Source organism: Gossypium hirsutum, chromosome A11 (assembly GCF_007990345.1).
Source record: "Gossypium hirsutum isolate 1008001.06 chromosome A11, Gossypium_hirsutum_v2.1, whole genome shotgun sequence".
Lineage (NCBI taxonomy): Eukaryota > Viridiplantae > Streptophyta > Magnoliopsida > Malvales > Malvaceae > Gossypium > Gossypium hirsutum.
The window spans coordinates 11,069,008-11,085,270 of record NC_053434.1 but is presented as its reverse complement, the minus strand read 5'-3'; the positions used below and the strand labels follow the sequence as shown (position 1 = coordinate 11,085,270).

At 34.2% G+C, this 16,263-nt stretch overlaps 3 protein-coding genes across 3 annotated transcripts; 2 read left to right on the top strand and 1 right to left on the bottom strand.

The window, feature by feature from the left end:
• Positions 1 to 6,396: 6,396 nt before the first annotated feature.
• On the top strand, positions 6,397 to 10,451 carry LOC107924477 (protoporphyrinogen oxidase 1, chloroplastic). Its single transcript, XM_016854939.2, has 9 exons — positions 6,397 to 7,121; positions 7,299 to 7,484; positions 7,621 to 7,705; positions 8,231 to 8,378; positions 8,448 to 8,528; positions 8,648 to 8,819; positions 9,321 to 9,480; positions 9,585 to 9,688; positions 9,969 to 10,451. Exons 1-9 carry the CDS (start codon positions 6,738 to 6,740, stop codon positions 10,266 to 10,268), a joined length of 1,620 nt encoding a protein of 539 aa, XP_016710428.1. The 5' UTR covers positions 6,397 to 6,737; the 3' UTR covers positions 10,269 to 10,451.
• Positions 10,452 to 12,823: 2,372 nt separating this feature from the next.
• Positions 12,824 to 14,176, top strand: LOC107923044 (auxin-responsive protein IAA30). The gene is made up of 3 exons (XM_041081044.1): positions 12,824 to 13,299; positions 13,389 to 13,582; positions 13,683 to 14,176. The coding sequence occupies exons 1-3, from the start codon at positions 13,142 to 13,144 to the stop codon at positions 13,787 to 13,789; spliced, it is 459 nt and encodes a 152-aa protein (XP_040936978.1). The 5' UTR covers positions 12,824 to 13,141; the 3' UTR covers positions 13,790 to 14,176.
• Positions 14,177 to 14,544: 368 nt separating this feature from the next.
• Positions 14,545 to 15,625, bottom strand: LOC107923043 (chitinase 10). The gene is made up of 2 exons (XM_016853253.2): positions 15,130 to 15,625; positions 14,545 to 15,034 (listed from the first exon to the last, which is right to left on the bottom strand). Exons 1-2 carry the CDS (start codon positions 15,588 to 15,590, stop codon positions 14,668 to 14,670), a joined length of 828 nt encoding a protein of 275 aa, XP_016708742.1. The 5' UTR covers positions 15,591 to 15,625; the 3' UTR covers positions 14,545 to 14,667.
• Between the last annotated feature and the right edge of the window lie 638 nt (positions 15,626 to 16,263).

Sequence of the window (16,263 nt, the reverse complement as noted above, 5' to 3'; positions counted from 1 at the left end):
GGACCTAGAGCTTAGGTGGTTTGGCCAACTTCAAGTATAAGTGAAATTGAGATGATCTATACTTTGTAGAGCACATGGAAGAAGGAAATCTTGATGATATTAATGATGCAGATTCAAATTTAGATAATAATAAACTCAACCAATGATCAATAGATGATAATATTGAGCATATGTTAAATACAAAAGGAAACAATCATACAAAAATGCACCAAAACAATTAGATAAAATTGCATCTAATGTGTATTTTTCTTGTTATTTTTATAGTATCATATTATCAACTACTGTTTTAGGCTAAAATAATGCCCATGAGTATTTTATTTTAATTTTTGTTACTTGCTTATAAATTATTTTTATCATGCTAATAATTTTTTATAATAATTAATATTTTTAAATAATATAAATTATGTAACTATGTAATTACAATTTGTACTACCAAACATGACACAGAGAATTACAATGTAATTACACTCTATTAGATAAACATGTCTAGAGAATTACAATTTTTTTGTAATTACTACTCTAGTAATTATCATTCAATTACTCTGTGTTGTCCAAACAATTCTTAACTTTACTTTTCGTTTTAGTGTAACTTTTGGTTTGTACTGACTTATATCATTCGAGATATGATATACATGTTGACAAAAAATAAATTTAAAAAAATATTTGATTTGTTTTATCTATAATGGTCATATTAGACTAAAAAAAAGGTAAACTACCAAACTAGTCACTTTTGTTTGCCTCAGATTACATATTAGTAACTTATGTTTGAAATGTTACGCTTTAGTCACTTACATCATCGAGTTGTAACGTTTTAGTCACTAAGCCATTAATTACCGTTAACGGTGTAACAATAAGTTGATGTGGCATATTAAATCATTATTTCAAATGAAAATTTTAGGTTAAATTATACAATTGGTCCCTATATTTTTCCGTTTTGAACAATTTATTTTTTTTCTTTTATGTTCTTTTAACTTTCTTTTTTTTCTTCATTTTCTATTCTCTTCTATTTCTCATTTTGCTTTCCTCCCTTCTCATTTCTCTTTGTGTAGTTTTTCTATGTTTTTCATTTGTTAAAACTAACCCCTATACTTTTATTTTTTGAACAATTTATTTTTTTTTTCTTTTTTATATGATATCTATATAAACACTTGATGACAGTGAGTTTTAACATCATTTTATTCTTTATCGTTGTTTCCATCGATACTAATGTCCACCCTCACTGTAAGACCACTACGAAAGCACCCATTACAACTATTGCCAACTTCAAAATAAAAACAAATTGACTAAGAGAAATCGTTTTGCATAAATTGGAAAAAAAACATAAAAAGCAAACTATACGACAATAACGAAACCGACAGAAACAGTAGTAGAAAAGGAAAAAGGGATGGACCGGAGAAATGTGAATGACACATTTAAACCCCTAATTAAAATTAGTAGCTACTACTGGGACACATTTAAGCATTGCCGCCGCCGTCATATCTGCCTCCACCACCATCGCCACCCTACCTACATTCCCATGCTAAATGGTTTATCTCACCACACTTATAACACCCGCCACCACATCCACCGTAACCGCCTTTCCTTTCCCCTCCATCGATCCACCACTGCCGCCGCTTTGTCCGAATTTGAAGGAGCAACGAATAGGGTTGCCATCGGGGCTAGTAACCTCAATAGCCTTGGGGCGACCTTCAAAAGACTTGACAACGTACTCGACCTCTTCACCATCAGCAAGACTATGGTAACCCTCGGAACGGATGTTTTAACAAATAGTAAACATAAAAAAATCACGTTAAAAGAGATAGAGAATGAAGGAAAACAAATGGAAAAGTAAAAGAGAATGGGAAAAAAAAAGGAAACTCAAAAGAACATAAAAGAAAAAAATGCTTAAAATAAAAAAAATAGGGATTAATTGTATAATTTGTAACACCCCTACCCGTATTCATTGCCGGAATAGGGTACGAGGCATTACAGGAGTTTACTGAACATTTTCAGATAATTTTGAGTCATTTATTATTCATATTTTGAAATAATCATAACGTCTCTCTATTGGGCCCTCGAAGCCCAAAACATACATTAGAAACCAACTGAAATAAAATCGAGATCATAAAAAAAAATTTGCAAAATCTTAAATTATATTTTCATCTAAGTACTTACCATTTCAATGCTCCTTATAATTAAACATGTTACCATTCAGTCAATAGCTTGGCACTTGTCTAAGCGTCAAACAACAACATTGTTAGTATACTTGCACATATTTCATATAAATTCAACATTGATATACCTATTTTCTCAACATATCACACTTGAGTTTAATAATAGTCTCAACTTACATAATTTTCTTGTATCAACATATCAAAGATAATTATATATGTACATGTCACAAAATATATTATTCTCTTACTATTTCTTCATAAGCATATATCATTCATTTCGTTATATCAATATTTCATGCACCATCATTTCCTTATATCTTGTATATATTTATTTCGGTAATAGTTCGTATTAAACTTAACATAAATTAAATTCCATGTACCTATACTTATTTTATTTATCTATCTTCTTAATTATTTCATACAACTATTTTGTACATATATTTCCATATGACCAATTCCTGTAAACATTTCACACAACCATTTCATATAACCATTCCATCTCATACATATTACCTGAATATCGATTGTTCAATAGATATCTTGGCGTTTCTCTTCCTCAATCTTATTTATCTTCGACATGATGTCATAGTATCTTTCAACTATGGTTTTACTCGTTTTCTGTCATGTTGCCATGGTATCTTTCAACCATGGTCTTATTCATTTTCCCGTCATGTTGCCATGGTATCTTTCAACCATGGTCTTACTCATTTCATGTCAGGTTGCCATGGTATCTTTCAACCATGGTCTTATTCATTTCATATCAAGTTGCCATGGTATCTTTCAACCATGGTCTTACACATTTCATATCACGTTGCCATGGTATCTTTCAACCATGGTCTTATTCATTTTCCCGTCATGTTGCCATGGTATCTTTCAACCATGGTCTTACTCATTTCATATCAGGTTGCCATGGTATCTTTCAACCATGGTCTTATTCATTTCATATCACGTTGTCATGGTATCTTTCAACCATGGTCTTACACATTTCATATCACGTTGTCGTGGTATCTTTCAACCATGTCTTACACATTTAATATCAGGTTGCCATGGTATCTTTCAACCATGGTCTTACACATTTCATATCAGGTTGTCATGGTATCTTTCAACCATGGTCTTACACATTCCATATCAGAGAGCACACTCCCGCAAACCTCATCCTTATGCTGGGATTACCAGTCCAGGCTAAATCCCCTGTAATATAAACTCATAGAGTATTGTCGGGATTACCAGTCCAGGCTAAATCCCCTGCAACGACAATTACTCTAATGAGCTTGGATCTGAATTACCAGTCCAGGCTAAATTCAGACTCTAATTCGGATTACCCATCTGGGCTAAATCTATTTTACACATATTCTTCGGAAGGGCTATATCAAGATAGGATCACCCGTCCGAGCTAGATCCTTTTTACCGTCAATTCCTTTTCAGAGATCCATCGAATTTTTCTTCCGTTCAACCGGGATTTTTTTCCCCCTTTTTTTTTCAAATATATCAATGTTTCATAAATTTTCATATAATGAACATTCAAATCATATTCATATAAAAAAACATGCATTTCAAGCATTTAAGAATATAATTCAAGTTACACGAACTTACTTGGCGAAATTGCAAAAATATCAAGATTAAGGGGCATTTTGGCAATTTACCATTTTCCCAATTTTCACCCCATATTAAATTGAAAATTTCATTCAATTTATTAATTTAGATAATAAAAAATTTTCATTCCCTTCAATTTGGTCATTTTTGACATTTTTACAAAATTACCCTTGAAGTTTTACTTTTATTCAATTCAGTCCTTAAGCCTAAAACATGCAAATTAGCCATGCTAGCTGGATATTCATATATATTTTCCTCCTCCTCCTCTCCATTCCACACCCTTAATGTATATAACACACTTGTAAGTAACATTATTTATAATCTTTATTATTTACTTTTATAAATATTCAATCTGTCCATCTGTGTCATAGTCACTAAATTATTTATATCTGGAGCTATATAACTCCAAATTAAGATCCGATAATTTTTCCTGAAACTAGACTCATATATCTTCTTACCATAAAATTTTCAGAATTTTTGGTTTAGCCAATAAGTACAGTTTATTCTTTAAAGTTACCCATGTTATGCTGTCTAATAGTTCTGACTCTTCTTCACTAAAAATTAATTATATCCTCGTACAAGATTCAAATGATGTTGTCGTTTGTTTCTATGGAAAATAGGATAATTAAGGATTCTAAACATATAAATTTAAGCCACTAATTATTTTTCTCCAATTTTTTATGATTTTCCAAAGTCAAAATAGGGGAACCCGAAATCATTCTGACTTTGTCTCATAAAATTTATTATATCTCATGATTCACAATTCCATTGCTTACATCTTTTCTTTTATAAGAAACTACACTCAATAAACTTTAATTTCATATTTTATTCATCCTCTAATTCGATTTATAAAATTTTTGGTGATTTTCCAAAGTTACACTACTGCTGCTGTCCAAAACAGTTTTAGTGAAAAATGTTGATTTCCATTTTGCCCCAAATTTCATAGTTTATACAATTCAGTCCTTGCTCAATTAACCCCTCAATTGAGATAATTTTTCTCAATTAATACTTTAGTCTATCATTTTAAAATTCTTCATAACCCCTAAAAATCAGAACTTTAGCATTAGACATTAATTCCAAACTCTTTCTTAATTAGGTCCTAAAATGAATTTCCATCAATTTTACTTGATAAAATCATCATATACCAAAAGTAAAGCTTCAATTATATGATTATTCATCATATTATTTCAGCACTCATCCATAAAAACTTTAAAAATTAGCCATGGAATCAAAAACTAATGAAATAGTAAGTTGGACCCAATTGTAAAATTCCAAAAACATAGAAATTTCAAGGAGAAAGCAAGAATTAAACTTACATGAAGCTAGAGCATGAAAACCAGCTTGAACCCCCTTCCATGGCTGTTTTTCAGCTGATGAATATGAAGAGAAATGACGAGAATTCTAGATATTCCAATTTAGTCCTATTTTTATTTAGCTAATTTTGGCAATTTTCTAATTTTGCCCTTATTTCACCCATTTCCTGATTTTTCTCAGCTATTGCCGCCCAAAATATCTCCTTTGGGCTTATTTTCACATTATGTCCTTCCTCATTTGACAATTGGGCTATTTAATCCTTTTAGCAACTTTTACACATTTTCTAATTTAATCATTTTTATTTAATTGACCACCCAAACGTCAAAATTTTCTAACGAAATTTTAATACTACCTTATTGACATTCCGTAAATATTTATAAAAATATTTATGGCTCGGTTTATAACATCGAGATCTCGATACCTCTTTTTATCAATTTCTTGACCAAATAAATCTTTATAAAACACAATTTACTATTCCAAAAATCTTTTAAAAACTACATTTGACTCGTAAATATTAAATAATATAATCTACGAGTTCATTTGTCAGATTTGATGGTCTCGAACCACTATTTTCGACATCGTTGAAATTCAAGCTATTACATAATTTAACCTAAAAAATTCATTTGAAATTATAATTTGACGTGTCAGATTAATTTACTGTTACACCATTAACGATAATTAACGGTTCAGTAATTAAAATGTTATAACACGACAACATAAGTGACAAAAACGTAACATTTTAAATATAAGTGACTATAATGTAACTTAAGTCAAATGAAAGTAAATATTTTAATAGTTTACCAAACAAAAAATGAGTTAATCAACATCGAGAGACATTAAGTTCTTGAACATTTAAAGTATACGGAATGAATTTAAAACAATAAGAAAAAAATGAAATTTATTGTACTGGATTCGTTTGTGTTTCAATTTTTGGTATATTTTTTATCAAATTCAGTTGATAAATTTATATTTTTTAGCTTTTTAGATGGAAGAATTACAGAGAAAGGAAAATTATAAAAAGGATTAAATTACACTGTATGTAAATGTTTAGAGTTAACTTTTTTTAGAATTAAGACTAAATTTACATAATGCATAAATATTTAAAATTAAAATTATTATAATACCAATTTTAAAAAACTGACGCATCGTCTTTGTAAGAAAAGATAAAATTAAATAATTAAATTATATTTTATAAATTTTTATAAAAATGAAATTTAGCAGAGTAAATAATATAGTTTACCCTTGTATCAATTCATTTTCATAATAAACTAGAAATCGTTTCATCACGACAAAGTTTCGTTTTTATCATTTTTAACGAGGCAGGGGAGAGTAAAACATTTTGAAGTGCTTGACTCAAATTATGAAAGCTGGTCAGATCTGATTAACAAGGAAAATTGAGAGTTATGATCGATCTTATCGTCGACTCGAGCACCACCAAATTCAACTTCTGAAAAAATCATTAACAACCACAAGACAAATTCCATAATACGTACGCCGTTACTCACAGAATTTGACTGATTACCAGCTCAGAGGTGCGAGTAATCACACTCGATATTTCCTCTTGAAGATAACACAATCTCGCCAACCTCCCTACTTTCAACTTTCAATCGCTAGTTATTTTAATTCCAGCGCCTTTTTCTTCCCATCCCTCTCGCTCGCCTGGCCCCACCACCAATCATGACGGCTCTAATCGACCTTTCTCTTCTCCGCTCCTCGCCCTCCGTTTCCCCTTTCTCCATACCCCACCACCAGCTTCCGCCCCGCTCTCGTAAACCTTTCAGGCTCCGATGCTCCGTCGCCGAGGGTCCCACGATTTCCTCATCTAAAATCGACGGGGGAGAATCATCCATCGCGGATTGCGTCGTCGTTGGAGGTGGTATCAGTGGACTTTGCATTGCTCAAGCTCTCGCCACCAAGCACCGTGACGTCGCTTCCAATGTGATTGTGACGGAAGCCAGAGACCGTGTTGGTGGCAACATCACTACCGTTGAGAGAGATGGATATCTGTGGGAAGAAGGACCCAACAGTTTTCAGCCCTCCGATCCTATTCTAACCATGGCCGTAGGTTTCTCTTAACCCACATTTTCCCGAATTGCATTTTCGTAATTCTTTTCGTATTACTGTAATTACTTATGCGTTTTGTTTTATATTTTGCTGCTCAATCGCACTTCATTAAACCGTGAATTTCAGGTCACTAATTATGTTAGTGTCCATATGAATGTGTGTTTATTGTTGTAGGTGGATAGTGGATTGAAGGACGATTTAGTTTTAGGTGACCCTAATGCACCGCGATTTGTACTGTGGGAGGGAAAACTAAGGCTTGTGCCCTCCAAGCCAACCGACTTGCCGTTTTTTGACTTGATGAGCATTGCTGGAAAACTTAGGGCTGGGTTCGGGGCTATTGGCATTCGGCCTCCTCCTCCGGTTTGTCCACTTTACTTTTCTTATAAGCTTTTTTCTTTTATTTGGTTATGCATCAAAAGTATAACGTTCTTGTATATGCATAATGTTTGTATATATTGAAGGTTCTAATATAGCAGAATTTTGACAAGGGTGACAGGGTTATGAAGAATCGGTGGAGGAGTTTGTGCGCCGTAATCTTGGTGCTGAGGTTTTTGAACGCTTTATTGAACCATTTTGTTCAGGTGATGATTGATATCTTTATTCTCTATTATTTATTTATTTTTTTCAAGTTTTTTCTTGTAGGAAACATTTGTTATTTAATCACTTCTGCGCCGAGCGCCAATTATTATATTCTTTTCAGTCTAAATTACCTTGTCATCATGGCTTGTTAATTGTCCTTAATATCTACGGGCTCTACTGGTCCTTTCATATAAAATATTTGGGACATTTCTCTGTTTTATTTGCATTGTTATCAGTTATCATATATATATTTGGGTTAGTTCCATGGGATCTTGTTCAGATGCATGTTGATTCCATTCTTTTTATGTGTTCCCTTATCTGTAATGATGTACTTAATATTTTGTTTTTCTTAAGACATTTTCAATCAATAAGTTATACCCTCAGTTTACTACTGGTACAATAGTGAACCACCTTCAATTTAGCATTTTCTGATCAAGAATTTCTTGAACCTAGGAACTGATATTTAAGGTCTTGTTTTCTTTAACCACTTCTCAATTGTTATACTTGAAAAGTTGTTATTGCTGCAGGTGTTTATGCAGGGGATCCTTCAAAATTAAGCATGAAAGCAGCATTTGGAAGAGTATGGAAGCTAGAAGAGATTGGTGGTAGCATCATTGGTGGCACTTTCAAGACAATCCAGGAGAGAAATAAGACACCTAAGCCACCCAGAGACCCGTAATTTTGAATATACCGATGCTTCTTTTGTGATATTTATTTCCATCACCCTGAATGGTTATCTTGCAGGCGTCTGCCAAAACCGAAGGGCCAAACAGTTGGATCTTTTAGGAAGGGACTTACCATGCTGCCTGAGGCAATTGCTAACAGGTGGCCTTGTCTCTATAATAGCTTTAGCCTCTGTAGTGGTTCTAAATTGTCAATATGCTTTTATGCCCATCTTTACATTTCAGGAATGAGGGTCCTAATTAGTTGTCTTGAGTTGGCAGTTTGGGTAGCAATGTAAAATTATCTTGGAAGCTCTCCAGTATTACCAAATTGGGTAATGGAGGGTATAACTTGACATTTGAAACACCTGAAGGAATGGTATCTCTTCAGAGTAGAAGTGTTGTCATGACCATTCCATCCCATGTTGCCAGTAACTTGTTGCATCCTCTCTCGGTATGTTTCATATCTTCCTACTCCTTGCTAGACAACTTTTTATAGGTGTTGTTAGCATCTAGCATAGAGGATTCACTCATTTATGTTGCAATGTCTAGGATGCTAAATTATTAAAAAGCAAGTTCGTCTGCCTCTATCTATATAGTTCTTCTCCTAAATTTGATAGAGCACACTCTTGGCCAGGCTTGGACTACTGAATTGGGCGTCTTTTATGTGGTGTGTCAGTATGCTGAATGATTGAAGATATTCTACTTTGTGCAAGTCCACTTTCTTGAAAAATGTTCCATGTACTCTATGTTGTTTATGGATCTGCTATACTTTCTTGGTATACTAGTAATGTGTATTCATACCTAAAAGTAACTTTTCCCAACAAGGGAAAATGCCTGAAGGAAATTGTTCTCTAAAAGAGTTATTGAGGCCTTGTTCTCGTTCTTAACTAGTTTAGTTGACTTCAGAGTTTTACTATTATTTCTTTGATCCATTTTTGTGTCCTCTTTGCAGGCTGCTGCTGCAGATGCATTATCCCAATTTTATTATCCTCCAGTTGCATCAGTCACAGTCTCCTATCCAAAAGAAGCCATTCGAAAAGAATGTTTGATTGATGGTGAACTTAAGGGGTTTGGCCAGTTGCACCCACGCAGCCAAGGAATCGAAACTTTAGGTAACTCCATTCTTCCTAAAGTAACATATCTAGTATCATACTGAACTTGTTTGCGGTAAAAGTTCGCTTTGAGAAATTTGATTAATTAACAAAACAACTTGCAGGGACGATATACAGTTCATCACTTTTCCCGAATCGAGCTCCATCTGGCAGGGTGTTGCTCTTGAACTACATAGGAGGAGCTACCAACACTGGAATTTTGTCCAAGGTAGACATCTTTTAAGATCTATAATTTGAGTTTTTGTTGAGGACAACACAATTTTGGATGAGGACGGAGATTGTGGTAGATGTAATCCCTTTAGAGGGTATTAAAGACCTGTATGATCATGGAATAATTACCCGGTCTGCCAGCAATCTTTAAATATAGGATGGTCAAGATTATTGAAGGTCCAAATTTTTTTCACCAACTATAATTTGTCACATGAACCTACAAATAATGTTTTCCATGATTTTGCATGATACTTGCTGATGCTGTATTTTTCCTGCAGACTGAAGGGGAACTTGTAGAAGCAGTTGATCGTGATTTGAGAAAAATGCTTATAAATCCTAATGCAAAGGATCCTCTTGTTTTGGGTGTAAGAGTATGGCCAAAAGCCATTCCACAGTTCTTGGTTGGTCATCTGGATCTCCTTGATACTGCAAAAATGGCTCTCAGGGATTCTGGGTTTCATGGACTGTTTCTTGGGGGCAACTATGTATCTGGTGTGGCATTAGGACGGTGTGTGGAAGGTGCTTACGAGGTTGCAGCTGAAGTGAAGGAATTCCTGTCACAATATGCATACAAATAATATTGAAATGCTTGTCAGGCTGCAAATGTAGAAGTCAGTTATTGGATAGTATCTCTTTAGCTAAAAAATTGGGTAGGGTTTTTTTTTGTTAGTTCCTTGACCACTTTTTGGGGTTTTCATTAGAACTTCATATTTGTATATCATGTTGCAATATCATACTTGATAGCAGTGTTAATTATCTCATCCCATGATCAGTACCGATACTAGGCATTTGAGGCATCACGTATCAAAACATTTCATCTTCCTAACATGCTCTTTTACCGTTGAGCATACATGCTGTTTATCAAGGTTGCTCCTGTTCCTCTTGAAAGGGCTTGCGTTAGGGCTAAAATAAGTCAGGCTGACAGGTTCAATAGGTCATAATTGGTTCTTGAATAGCGAATTCTTGCTGCTGGTCTCTTCCGTTTCATGCAATCCTAACACCCAAGTCCCTTAATTGGGTTTAAACAACAAAATGATACCTAAATTATAGTAGTTTTTCCAAATTGAAACCTAAATTTTTTTTGGTCAAAATTGGTACCAAAATTACTCAGCTGTTATCCATTTTACCCCAATTGTTAATCCAATTAAAAAAAATTTTTCTGACAATTATAACTCGTCACGTAAACTTCTATTCAATTTACCCCATTTGTCATAGTGTTGATTTTATCATATTTTCTTATATTTTTTTTCTCACATATTCTTTCCTTATACAATGAAGTACAAAACCCAAAAAGATCTTTAATAAAAGAGAATGTATAAAAAATAGTCAAATCTTCACTTTCATACAATGACTTCCTAAGTAAAAAAAAAAACAAAAAAAAAACAAAGCAGTTTTTGAAGAATAAAAAAGTAAATGAGATTAATTTGCAGATTTGTTCAACTAAAATTTTTGGCTCATCTTCTTCTTCTCTCTCTTTTCTTTGCTTGAGCACCAAAAGCATTGCTATTTCATTTGAATAGATTCTTTGCTTACTTGAATTGATTGTTTTGTTGATTGACTCAAATTTTTTTTCTTTTTTTTTTTATGTTTGAATCGATTCATTATTGCTATTTAACTTGATTCTTTTGAATAGATTCAAATGTCAACGCCATTTTAGCATCTGACCCTTTAATTCCATTAATGTTTTAGTAAAAAAAAACTTAAAAAATAAGAACACCCCAAAACGAAAGGTGAAGAAAGAAAAAGACTGAAAGCTTGAAAATGGTAGAAGTAGTTGAAACTTGAAGATAATAAATGGTGGAAGCTTTGTACAAGAAGCAATAAATTTTTTGTTGGGTGTTTGGTTGATGAGAAAATAAAAATTGTTTGACGGGAATAACATCTAAGAAAATCTGGAAATACATGGGCAGTAATTGTGATTGGCTGAATTTTTATATTCTAATGGGCTAATAGTTGGGGTAAAATAGGTAAAGATTTAATAATTTAGGTATTAATTTAAGAAAATTAATATAATTTAAGTATCATTTTATTGTTTAATATTTGTTATTTTAGGAGTCGGAGTTATTCTAAAATTAGTGCCAAGAAGAACATGCCTTATGTTTTATTTCTCACCTAAACTTCCCTTCTGCATGGAAATTACCTAAATTTCCAGTTAGGTTTTTAAGGAAAGCTTCATGTTTAGCCTGAGACTGGGCGGCAGATTTCTTCTTTTTTTTTGGGGGGGGGGGTTATCGCTAGCAAAGGCCCCTAAACTTATCGACGCTTTAAAAACGGAGTAATAATTTCAAAATATAAGTCATTGAAAAAAATTATAGGGAAAAAACCAGGGAAGAAAAAGTTTTAGCGCAACCCCTAAAATGGGAAAATGCCCTCACCCGGGCCTATCCTTGACAATTTTGGTATTCTGAAATATAAAGCAATAGCAAGTTTGACCCATAATAATAATTAGAAAAAATTACTGTAAATGAGGAAAAATGTTTTTTTAAATAATAATTAGAAATTTTAAAATTCGAATTTAGATGTCACTATTTCGTTGGCATGTTAAAAAAACTTTATGTTCAAACAGTATTGTGTTTAAAGGGACAAAAAAAAAGTGTTGGGAACAGTAAAACAATAGGTTTCCCATCCCATGGCCCTTCGAAGCTAACATAGATTTGGGCAAGAAATGGTGGGGGACATCAGCTTTTGCTTTTTCTCATCTTAGATCTTCCTTCCTGTAGTTTCTTTCTCGCAAAATTGGCGTTTCTTTTGGTGCAAGCCAATCTTTCTTGTTCCCCTTTTTCTTAGAGTTAATTATTAAGGTGATAGATACACAACGATGATAACCAAGCCTTTTATTTTTAAGGTAAAACAAGAGTTTCCTTTCCACGTGAGGAAAAAGGATTTTGTTTTAAAAAGAACAACAATTTGAGTTTTAATGCATAACTTCATCATGATATCTTTTAAATTCTGTTTTATGGAAAATATAAATAATAATTATCTTTTATTAAAATAAATTATATAATAAATACTATTTTACCATATAAAATTACTAATATTTCAATTCAGATATGGTTTACCAAAAGACAAGTCAAACATTTATGCCATGAGGTGGTGACTAAATATAAATGCGGAAGGCTATAAAATTACCCGTGTGTTGTGCATGAATCCTTGAACTTGCACACAAGAGAAGCAAACGCAAAACAGAACCCGCACATGGAGCCTCCTTGAATTTAACTCCCAAGAAACAAAAAGTTAAAATCATGAGATAAGACGTATACATGTCGGCTGCTCTGACGACATATCATCCCAACCATGGCCAGGAATATGAAAGAACTGCCTCTCTTGATTCTCTACCAATACTTACTACCACTGTTTTCCATTATATATACAGTATTTCCTTCTCTTTCTGGTTATTTAAACCAAAGGTGGCGGCTTTTGTTCTTCAGTCTTAGTTCCCACATCTCAGAAAATGAGAAGGGCAATTAGTTATTGTTCATCTTCTATAGGGAGCAGCAACCACTTTGATTCCTCAAGCACTGCTACTGCTGCTTCTTCCTCTTCGCAGAGGGACCATAACACCGATCTTAGCCTTGGTCTTAGCATTTCAACCTCTCCTCTTTATGCAAGGTGCGTGTTTAGTTATTTACTCACCATCATCTTCAAAAGAAACACTACCATTTGTTTTGGGTAAATTGGTACGTATACATGTATATCAGGAAGCAAAGATCGCCAATAAAGCCGCTGCTAAGGCTGGAGCTTGCCGAACAAGATGAGTGCAACAGTGCTACTTTTTATGTCAAAGTTTACATGGAAGGAATTCCTATTGGTAGAAAAGTAGACCTGTTGGCTCGCCGGAGTTACTGTGACCTGATAAAAACTCTTGAACATATGTTTAATACAAACCTCATCTGTTAAGTTTCATCTTTCTACTTCTTTTGTTTCCTTCGTTAAAAATGCAACAGCTGTTTTTTCTTTTCTCCCTGAACAGAAGTTTTGACGAATCCATGCAGGGGCTGAGGCTGAGGTGAATGGAGATTATTTCGAGGAATATCATGTACTAACATATGAAGACAAGGAACGGGATTGGATGATGGTTGGTGATGTTCCTTGGCAGTAAGTAAACAACATTTCCATATGTCTTATATATGGTGATGATGGTCATTCCTTATAGTACACCACAGCTGAAGCTGTTCTATATATGCATGTACTGTAGGATGTTCTTGTCAGTTGTGAGGAGATTGAAGATAAGTAGATCAAGTGCTGAACTTTGATAAAAAATTGTTTTTCTTTTCTTTTCTTTTTGGTGGAGTGAAAATCAATAGGAGATGCGTATGCATAAAATATATGGTGGGATATGTTTAGGGTTTAGAAAAAAAAAGTATCATGGACATACTAGAATGATTGAGTAACAAGCATCAGTCTTGTCTTTTGGTTGTAAATCTTTCATTGGTGATGGATTGTTATGTTTTACTTAAGGAAAGCCTTTTAATATTCTTACCTATAAGTCTCTTGTGTACAATCTCTTTAATAGTATTTGGTATTTACAATAAAGTCTTCACTAGCTGCTTGTCCTCTGAATTGTCTTCTATTCCTCTCTCTTCAGCCCAATAGTCCACTTAGAAGGAATAGGAGAGTGAAGGCCTGGAAACTTTTAGTTCTTGGGCTGTGGTTGCACCAAATAAATTGGCTGATTTGAACGTCATTGTCAGTTTATGCTTTGACGTTTTCTTCTTATAGCCATGTTATTTTCCTGCATGTTTCAGCCTTGATCATTAACGTCAGATTTTAGAATAATCTATTCATAAAATCTCACAGAGAATCAACCCTAAAACAAAACAAAAAGAAAATTCCATTGAGAAAAACCCTTTGCTCTTCCGTCAGAATAAACATTTACTATTATTATAGAAATTACAATTGTATCACAAGGTCACAACAAACAAGCACGCCCTGTTTTATTATACAAGAAGAAAACAAAGGTAGGGAACCCCATTTTTGTTAAAACGGCTTTTGATTCGCACAGTCTAGGTTAGGCCCTGTATCAACTTTAAACAACTGAGCATATCTCTGAAAGAATCCAATTCTGTCATTTACACGTGCATCGTTGGGTATTCCACACTCCAACCCACCGTTGATTATGTTGGTTACCAAACCATATCCCGCCGTCCGATTAGCTGCCAAGTCGGCTTCCGTCGGGACATATTTACCAACCATGACATCGTGGCAAGACGGCTTTGGGCTCTGCTCCGTCATCCAGAACCAAAGCCCGGTTTTGAATGCGATCAAGGAGTGGTTGGCTACTATTTCTGGGTTCCTTAGCCCGTCAAAACCCACTGCCTTCCCGGCTGGTCCATAATTGTAATTCCTGTTATCAATAACACCAATCTATTCGGTTAAACCTTGCCTTAGCTTAATAGCTTCCAATAAAACACACGCGCACGCAAAATGCAATATCATTACCAGGATAGTTGAATGGGGCCTCTTCCATGGTATGATTTGCCAGGGTAGCAAGGCCATTGTGTGTTGGTAGAGTCACAGTAGTTGCTTTGAGGGTTGATTTCCTCTTTGAAGCACAAGCCCCAAGCGTATGGTCCGTCGGGTGCGGTGGCCCATCCGCCGGTGGTCTCGTGGGATATTTGAGCAAGAAAAGCTGCAATCTCACGCTTTCGGGTAGCTATATCCCCTGTGTTGCCAAAGCTTGGAAAGCATTTCGCGGCTTGAATAAAGGAGGTGTAATTGTAAAAGTTTCTTGCAGGGCATGCATTATCATCCTTGTGTAGAAATATGGAATTAAACAGATTTTCACTAATCAAATAAGAGATGGACGGAGGGGCTCTTCGAGCTTCGACTCCATTTGAACCAAAGAATAGTATACTAAAGCAAAAAAGCAATGAGAAGGAAATAAGAGAAGAGGATTCCATAATCGTTTTTGTTGTATGAAGATGATGAAGGCAGCTCCTATTATTTATACACACTATACGTCCCATGTGAACATGCGGACAAGATGGAGGGGGTTATTAAACCCCATAAACAAGCCAGCCAGCCATGTCGAGCTTTTGACTTTGTTTTAAACTTAAAAGAAATAATCATTAAAATCATATTTTGACAAGTCAATGTCAATCCATTTGAGATGGTCGTAATATGTAAAGAGTTGACCCAAGCACTTCCAGAGATAGGTTTGATGCAACTAATTATTCCTCGTTTCTATATGTAGTGGAAATGTCGACATACGATGACTTTCTTCCCAGTTCCAGGTTGAACATGCAAATGCTAGGGAAGCTTAATGTCTATTCATTACGTTTTCTAATATATCGTGAAATTAAAAGATGGGTACTGGGAAACCTAATTCTGCCTAATTAACCCAAGTTAATGTAATCGGTAAAAGGGGTTGGGAGGACTCTGTCAAATGTATTCACAGTGACAAAGGTCCACTATATATGTGATTCAACCAATTTTTTGGTGTTATATTGACTAGTACTGGAATCTATATTTTAAAAATAATTTGGTGGGAGTTTGGAATTAGTCGTTAATGATCAGAGGTTTTATTTAAGTTACCATTCGTCAATTTGGGAGGGAAAAGAACAATACTTTGGA

What these genes read in the sequence shown, in the direction of transcription:
- LOC107923044 (XM_041081044.1), top strand. Translation starts at nt 13,142, where the DNA reads ATGAGAAGGGCAATTAGTTATTGTTCATCTTCTATAGGGAGCAGCAAC. An exon ending in ACCTCTCCTCTTTATGCAAG is followed by an intron (nt 13,300 to 13,388) that starts GTGCGTGTTTAG and finishes CATGTATATCAG; the next exon opens with GAAGCAAAGATCGCCAATAA. An exon ending in GTTTAATACAAACCTCATCT is followed by an intron (nt 13,583 to 13,682) that starts GTTAAGTTTCAT and finishes GAATCCATGCAG; the next exon opens with GGGCTGAGGCTGAGGTGAAT.
- LOC107923043 (XM_016853253.2), bottom strand. Translation starts at nt 15,590, where the DNA reads ATGGAATCCTCTTCTCTTATTTCCTTCTCATTGCTTTTTTGCTTTAGT. An exon ending in GGCCCCATTCAACTATCCTG is followed by an intron (nt 15,035 to 15,129) that starts GTAATGATATTG and finishes TATTGATAACAG; the next exon opens with GAATTACAATTATGGACCAG.
- LOC107924477 (XM_016854939.2), top strand. Translation starts at nt 6,738, where the DNA reads ATGACGGCTCTAATCGACCTTTCTCTTCTCCGCTCCTCGCCCTCCGTT. An exon ending in ACTTGTTGCATCCTCTCTCG is followed by an intron (nt 8,820 to 9,320) that starts GTATGTTTCATA and finishes TCCTCTTTGCAG; the next exon opens with GCTGCTGCTGCAGATGCATT. An exon ending in CCAAGGAATCGAAACTTTAG is followed by an intron (nt 9,481 to 9,584) that starts GTAACTCCATTC and finishes AACAACTTGCAG; the next exon opens with GGACGATATACAGTTCATCA.